The sequence below is a fragment of the Mustela nigripes genome, chromosome 12, assembly GCF_022355385.1.
Source record: "Mustela nigripes isolate SB6536 chromosome 12, MUSNIG.SB6536, whole genome shotgun sequence".
In the NCBI taxonomy this organism is placed as follows: Eukaryota; Metazoa; Chordata; class Mammalia; order Carnivora; family Mustelidae; genus Mustela; species Mustela nigripes.
This window is the reverse complement of record NC_081568.1, coordinates 5813101-5821398: the sequence shown is the minus strand read 5'-3', so window position 1 is coordinate 5821398 and position 8298 is coordinate 5813101. Positions and strand designations below refer to the sequence as shown.

At 47.2% G+C, this 8298-nt stretch overlaps 1 protein-coding gene across 9 annotated transcripts in view; it reads right to left on the bottom strand.

Annotated features, from left to right (window-relative positions):
- Window positions 1–2635: 2635 nt before the first annotated feature.
- MTRR (5-methyltetrahydrofolate-homocysteine methyltransferase reductase) overlaps window positions 2636–8298 on the bottom strand; it is a 31687-nt gene continuing 26024 nt past the window's right edge. For 8 of the 9 annotated variants that reach the window (XM_059416867.1, XM_059416868.1, XM_059416869.1 and 5 more), the window contains 3 exons: window positions 7579–7671; window positions 7282–7464; window positions 2636–4451 (listed from right to left, as the gene is read on the bottom strand). In XM_059416867.1, the coding sequence (XP_059272850.1) occupies window positions 4307–4451; window positions 7282–7464; window positions 7579–7671 (421 nt within the window). In that variant the 3' untranslated portion in view covers window positions 2636–4306. The remainder of the gene's footprint in view (window positions 4452–7281; window positions 7465–7578; window positions 7672–8298) is intronic. The other variant, XM_059416871.1, reaches the window with a different exon arrangement.

Genomic DNA, 8298 nt, shown 5'->3' with positions numbered 1-8298 from the left:
CTCTCAGCCAGGACCTAAGGACCTGAGAAGGAAGAAGGGAGCAGTGGAGGGGGGTCCTAGATTTCTCCACCCTTCACCTGTGTCCTGAAATTACCTGCACACACCTGGTGTTAGTAAAGGTACAATCGATCTCGTGAGTCTGATTCGAGGATCTGACCCCTTGTTTGCATCATGTCAGCTTGCCAAGAGGTTTTGCTGCTCTGATCCTTGGCTTCCCCAGGACAGCCAGAGGAAGCGCTCCAGGGTGGAAGCTAGATCCTATTACTCCTTCCATCAAGTGGCTCTCTGGACGCTCAGGGTAGACGCCTTAATCTGCAATGACCTCCAGGCATGCACCATCAGACCTCCCCTTCTCTGCTCCTCCCATGATCAGACACTGTCCTCAAGGCCTTTGTCTTTTCCCCTCAGCCTGAAGAAATCCACAGTGGCTGGCTCTAATGTAGGAGAGACGTTAAGGTTTGAAACCAATGGCCAGAAAAGCACTATTTATTTGGTGTAAAAAGGTGGTGGGGGTTAAAGCACAGGGACAGCACCGATTGGCAGAAAGAGCTGCACCGGGGTCATTAGTGGCTGATTGTACACTTTCAAGTTGGGAGGGGGTTAGGGATAGACTTAGGGTTTAGAGATAGACTTCCCAAGTCTAAGGAATTTTGGAAGCAAGTTTTCCAGGACCAGAGGGGGCTAGATATTGTTGGGGAAAGGTCATTTATTACCACCTGATAAAACCCTAAGTCATGAGACCCTTCAGATGTATATCGGTGGGTCATATGGTTGGGGGGTGATTGCCAACATGTATCTTGCGGGGGGGAGGGGCAGGGGTCAGGCTAGGATTGCCTTTTGCCCATAGCAAAGGGTCAACATCAACGAAGTTGAGTCCCTAGAGGAATGTCACTCTGCCTGCTTCAAGGACTTGTCAATGGGCTGTAGGTAATAAGGACATTTAAGTTTTTCTTCTGCCTTTGTTTCCCAGATCACGGAGACCCTTCAGATGTCTATCGATGGGTCATATGCTTCGGGGGTGACTGCCAATATGTATCTTGGGGGTAGAAATAATGGAAGTTCCCAAAGGAATTTTTATATAGTAAAGTAGACTCACGGGATCCTGGAGAGTCTGGCCAAGATCGCCTTTTGCCCTTAGCAAGGTATTAACCTTGAGGAGCTGAGCTCCTGGAGGAACATCACTCAGCCTGTTTCAAGGACCTGTCAATGGGCTGTAAGTAGTAAGAACATTTTTTTTTTTTTTTTTTTTTTTGCCTGTTTCCCACATCAGCTCTCTTGTTCAAGTTTTCCCGTGAGACTGTCCCCGACTCCCCCGAGGTTGCCTGGCCCCTGGAATACTCCTTCCCACCGCACCCTGGACCACCTCCTCAGACGCATGTAACCAGGCCATCGCTTACTCACCGACAGGTCTCTTCTCCACTTGCGAACGTGAGCTTCCTGAGAACAGAGGCTTGGTTTCGCTCACGGCTGTACCCGCAGTACTGAGCAGTACTTGACAAAGCACTCTCGACCACCTGTGGCATGCAGGAACGCCCCCTCTGCGTACTGTTTTAGCTGTACCCCACACTCATTTAGTAGTCTAAATCAGTCCCAAATGCCCTGTGATCTGGTATTTCCTCCTACGCCATGAGTCAATGGCCTGTGTTCTTATTATGTGCTTTGTGGATTGCTTTCTACAGCTTAGTGTTAACTCCACTAGGGTCAGAGAACTTGCCTTATTTTATGCACCTGTTTTCCCCATGGCCTAGCTCATAATCCATTTCCAATCACGTGTCTTGGAAAGCAGTGAGGGAACTCTTTTTCCAGATGTGGCATATACTAGTTTTTTAACTGTCAAATTGGAATCCTGTCTTATCTGACTCAGTACAGGATACTTCGGCCCAGATACGCAGAGTAAAGAACGCTTGGGTATAGTTAGCACTCTAGTAAAAAAACCCACATTGCAGACAGCTGGCCGCCCAGCTCCTCGGTGATCAGCATTGGTACTGAAAACCACGGGTCCGACAGCAGCTTGATGGAATGACTGAGTTTGGAAAGGATGTCTTGTTGGTGGAACCAGTGGTGTTCAAGATCTGATGGGAGTTTGGGTAGGCGGGGCGCTCCCCACCCCTACACACAGCTCAGATTACCTGGCGAGGACCCCGGGGAGTGCCTGAGGCTTGGTCCTACAGCAGCACTGTGTCCAGCCCACTGTGGTAAGAGGGACATAATCCTGCCCCTGGAAAGTCGAAACCACCTTGAAAGACAGGCCGTGGACCTTCTAGAGACCTAATGCCGCTAAGCACACCTAAGCACGCTGGGCGTCTACCGCTGCCTAAGGAAGTAAGGGGGTTGCCGGAGGGAGACGAGACGGCTAAGGGCAGGTGCCAGCACCCACTGGGAAGGCGTATTTGTCAGTTTCTCTTTCCAGGTCAGCTTTGGGGCCATGTTCATAGACAACACGGCAGGTGAACACAAGTTCTTGTTCCACTTTGTGACACTTACCAGTGAAGAACATTGTCCTTTTGAATGTTCTCATCTCATCTGCTTTGGCTGATGTACACAGCATATGCATAGAATTAGGTCTGTAACCAGATCTGCTTGACATGTTCTACTTTGTAGGTCTGTTTCCATTACAAGATGTAAGACATATGACTAGACATTAAACAGCCATAAAGCTTTATCAAATCTTAACACTGTTATTTTTTCAAAATGACCAGAAACCTTTGACAAGTAGATGTTTTTGAAATGCCAATCTCTTGAATAAAAAACCAATATACACCAGAGCCTAGAAAAATTAATCATACCCTTTTACACTGTCTTCTGTTCTGACAAATTTTAAGAGAATCTGTCACTAGGAATTGTCATAGTCCATTTGGGCGGCTTGTAATAAAACACCAGCCAGTGGCGGCTCATAAATAAGGATTTCTTTCTCTCTGTCCTGGAGGCTGGAAGTCCAGGAGTGGGCTGTGGGTGGGGTGGGCAGAAGGAGCCCAAGCGCTGGGGGGCCTCCCATCAGGGCCCTGATCCCAGGCCGGAGGGCTCCCCGCTCATGACCTAAGCACCTCCCAGGGGCCCCACCTCTTGAGGTCATCGTAATGGAGGTTAGGACTGGAACGTAGGAATTTGGAGGGACGCAAATATTCAGAATGGTAGAACTTTTAAAAATACAAAGATACTAATTTAAGCAGGCATTTTAAGCCCAGGATACAATTTTATATCATGGGATTAATGTAGAAAAACTAAAAAAATATGCCAAAAAGAGCACAGAGGAAGAGTAGGAGGGATTGTAGTTTTACTAAAATATGTACTGCCTTGCACCTATACACCGGGTACAAATTTCCTAAATTCTAAAACTGTGATATTATCAATTGTGATAAAAATCATATTTCACATTTCTAAAGTCATTTTAAAAATATCTCTAAGCGTTACCTTAATATTTTATCAGAAATATAGCTTTGGTAATAAATAACCATTTGATAAGGTTATACAGATTTTCCTTAACTTATAGTGAAGTTACATCCCAATAAATCCATGGTAAGTTGAAAATCTCGTTAGGTCAAAAGGCACTTAAGGCACCGAACACCACAGCTGGGCCTCTCCTTCCTCACTCATGCTCAGAGCCTTACGGAGCCCGCAGTCACCTAACGGGAAGGATCCCATGTTACTGACTGAACGCCGCAGGACGGGACAGAACGGTTGCGTGGGCGCCGACGGCTGCTGGCCCTGGAGACCGGCGCCACTGCCCAGCGCCAGGAGAGCGGAGGTGATCAGTCGCCAGCAGCCCAGGACTCGAACTCGAGCTCGAACGCGGGCGGTCTCTGCTGACCGAGTACGGCTTTACACCGTTGTCCCTCGCACGTCCGGCGCTGTCCAGGTGAACAAGTAATCAGATACGCTGTACCGAGTTCATTTCAATACATTAATAGGCATTCTTTATGGGAGAGTTCATTAAAAAATAAATTATTTTGTCCTTATTTTAAAAACTGGCAACAGAAGTTGAGAGGCTGTAACTATCTATGCGGTGGGCGCGCGTGCCCATATCCACACCAGGAAGCCTCATCACACGCCTCCTGTGACCCGGAGGCGGCACCTGTGATGTTCTCTAGGACACGGTGGCCGCCCCTCAGCTCAGGCGGCCTCCAGGCTGAAGCCAGCGCTGCGGGAAAACCCGATCGGGAGGCTGCTGCCGCGGGAAGGTGGCTGCTCCACTCTACCTGCTCCAAAAATTTTCATTTTTAATTTTAAAAATGGAAAGTCTGTTTCAGCCAGTCTTTTACTACTTTCAGCCAAAAAAAGCATCGTACTCTTCCTTTATTTTTTGATTTTATGACCAAATGTCCTGAAGATACCGTTTTTCTTCTTTCAAAGTAGCCAACATTTTCAGTGCTTCTAGCTTTTCAACTCCAGCCTGTTTGCTGATTATCTCCACAAGGGTGTCACTGACGTCTTTGGCCATATTCTTAGCATCTCTAGAAAAAAGAACCGCATCTGTGTTTGTTCAGAAAACAAGAATTTTACCAAAGCCTCCATAATTCACAAATCTAACTCCCACTGACTCCCCCACCCCGCAGCCTGGCCTCCAGTTCTCTGGGAAGCGTCTCAACAGGTGTCCCAGCCTGTCACCCGTCAGGCCTCTCCCCAGGGACCAACCCAATCCGCAAAGCCGACCCCGTCATTCACAGCTGAAAGCCCCTCACAGGCGTCCTGTCCCAGGAGCAGCTGAGTCTTCGGTTATAGTGTGGAGGGACCTCACAGACCTGGCTCCTCACGTCACTGTCATCCCCGCCCGTCATCCCCCGGGCACACGCGGAACCTGCGTTCCCAAGGGCAACAGGCTTTTAGGCCTACAAGCCTTCATGTACACACTGTGCGCACACACACGCGTCCAATCACCAACAGACGTGATCTCCGCCACCCCAGCTGTGGGCCCGGCTCTCAGGGCTGACGGGTTTCAGCGCACTCGTTCACAGGACTGGGGAGGGGCCCCCGAGTCCCCCTGCGGCCCCGCCATGGCGCCTACTTTCCCGCCAGAGAGCGGGCGACCTGCCGGCAGGGGCGGGCCTCGCTGTCTCAACACCTGAGCCAGGCCACAGCACTCGGGAGGCACCGAATGCTGTGGAATGACGAAAACTGGACAGGACACTAATATGTCAGCAAGAGAGCTTGTCCTGTCCCTTACAGTGACATTTCCTGAAAAGGGGGTCTCCAGGGGCCACTGCAACTTCCTCCATCATGCTTCCCCTCAAGCACGACGAAGCAGCCAGTCCCACAGCTGCTCCCCAGGCACCAGCAGCCGCCAGCAGCCAAACCTACCAGCCCCTCGGTCTTCCTTTTTTTTTTTTTTTTTATAAAAGATATTATTTATTTATTTATTTGAGAGAGATATCGCAATAGGTAGAGAGGCAGGCAGAGAGAGAGAAGGAAGCAGGCTCCACACTGAGCAGAGAGCCCGAAGTGGGGCTCAATCTCAGGACCCTGAGACCAGGACCTGAGCTGAAGGCAGAGGCTTTAACCCACTGAGCCACCCAGGCCCCCCCCTCCCCGTTTTCTTACTGGACTATCAGAGCATAAGGCTCCCCTGCTTGGGAGTGTCCCCTGGACTCAGGGACAAATTCACTCCTTCCAAGGGGCTGGTCTGCATTAGGGGGCCATGGGGCCTCCCTCCGAGCCCGCACCACTGACCACCATGAACACTATCAACTCCACTGTACAGACAGAAGAATGAAAGCACCAGGGATTGTAAAGCAATTTCTGGGCTAATGTGTTGGGACATTTGACATGTTCCCAAGCTGTCATTTACCAGTTATTCATGTATTTGTACAACTGACTGTGCCTCTATTAGTTAGACGTCTAGCACATCTAAAACTCCAGCCTGGGGGTGCCTGGGGGGCTCAGTCGGTTATTCGTCTGCCTTCGGCTCAGGTCTCAATCCCAGAGTCCTGGTATCGATTCCTGCATCAAGCTCCCTGTTCAGATGGGGGTCTGCTTCTCCCTCTGCCTCTGTCACTCCCCCCACTTGTGCTCATGCTCTTGCTCTCAAATAAATAAATAAATCTTTAAAACTCCAGTTCTTCAACACTGACAGCTCTATCCTCTACAAAGTGAAGGTCAGACACTTCTTTAAAAGCTAAATGAAAATGTAAACCAGCACAACGTCCAGAATCTATGCCCTTTATCAACCTAAAGTAGGGTTTCTCAACTGAGAGTCAAAAATCCATGAACAGGTCATAAAGTCAACTGAGAAGGCAAAATCAGTGTTTAAAAAACAATGAAACAAAAATTATCATACTATGTCATGAGAAGTAAACAGAAAAAGTTCTGTTTTATAAAACCTGTTTCTATTATATTTATATCTATTCTAGGTCATATACCAGTATTTCTTCTTTGTATCACAGTTAAAAACAAAACAAGGGGCACCTGGGTGGCTCAGTGGTTAAGCCTCTGCCTTCAACTCAGGTTGCGATCTTAGGGTCCTGGGATCAAGTTCCGCATCGGGGTCTCTGCCCAGTGAGGAGACTGCTTCCCCCTCTCTCTCTGCCTGCTGCTCTGCCTATTTGTGATCTCTCTCTCTGTCAAATAAATAAAATCTTAAAAAAAAAAAAAAAAAAAGAGAGAGAGAGAGAAAGAAAAAAAAACCCACACCTAATTTGGTGATGTATATAAGTTTCTAAATGCCTGGGATGTGTCAGAATTAAAAAGAGCTATTTCTTACTCAAAAGACCTTTTTAATTAACACAGTATTTTTGAATTCCATTAAAACAAGTTGGTAAGTTTCTAAAACTTTCATTTTTCACGGCAATTTTGAGTTTCCGTAACAGATCTTGCCTCAGAGAGTATATAAAACTTAACATAAAAATGATTCCTCGCTTACTGCCAATTTTGACAATACAAATTATGCCTTAAAAAAAAATCTTGAGATCTCCATTCTCAGAGTCAAAGCCACGGTTTTCTTAGCCAGGTCAAATGCACAAATCACGTATTCTTGCATACAACAAATCAATCTTGAGACTTCAAGTTAAAGTAGCATCTTCACACCAAACAGAACTTCTGGAGGCTAAAACATGTATCCATACGGCACCATGTACTCTGAAATGCAAGAGCCGATTTCACTTCTATTTACATGATAATGATAACATCTCGGCTATGAAATGTATATTAAAGTCATTTCAGAACTTGTATTTCTATTCCAGTACTTAAGAATCAAACCTCTCGTCCCTGTCTAGATTAATGGTCCCGGTCCATTCAGTAAACACCATCAGCTGCCCTTGTCTGCCCAGCCTCTGGGTGACGGCCACGTACCCACACACGTAAATGCAGCCGCGCTCATGAAGAAGGAGCCTCGCCACCTGCTCGCTGTGAAGCCGGATGTTGTCCTGCACGTACTTCACCGGGGCTTCCTCCTCCCCAACAGGAGCATCTCTTGAGAAGGAAACCTTCAAGTGAGTTAGGACTCCACGCTGGTGGAAACGTCTGAGCTCTTCCCTGAAACACAGCATGTAACGGGACACTGAAAGGTTTGTCACTGACGGTTACAAGGTCCGAAACGAGAACTGTAGGCCCGCTGCTGAGTCCTCCAGTACCAGAATCACACAGTACCTGAATAAATAATCCCTATCTTTGTGTCGGCAGCCAAAAAACAACCACATTGCTCCAAAGTGCCCATCTGGATGTTGTTCTTGGAGTTTCTCTCTACGTGGAAAAGAAAGCAGAGATAGGATAGAAAGAATATGTAAAACCCATCTATTGGTCAGAAACGTCACCAACCAATCCAGACAGGATTCACCGTCACTGTTGAGTTTAGCCACTGAGGTACCGTCGTCCTGTTCACAGGGACCCAAGCGCCCCAGCAGACACCCGGACAAGCACGTGCATCTGTTGGTTACGGACACCTACAAGCTCTGTACGACATCTATGAGGATAATTCAAAATATCCCAGTGTGAAACCTACACTAATTTCTACATTAAAAATTAACAGAAACTTTATGAATAAAATTAACTCTCAATCAATGTAAGAGAAAGTGGCCCAGGGTTTTAAACGGTAGAACTATTTGCCGTGAACGGTTTCAGGAATGACCCAGCAAGGAGACTTGCTGAGTATGTCTGCCATTATTCTCTGCTTCCTTAAAGGAAAAAACCAAGGATAAAAACAACAAAAAGACCTTGTCCAAAGGCTATTACACCACTAAATGTGGACCGGCACATGAAGAATTGTTCATTATCTCACAAACAGGGAGAGAAGCACGATTTCTTTTATGTCATATAGTTCTAGAATAGCAATCGGCTGAAAACTACTGATGTTTGGGTTTAAGTTGGAAA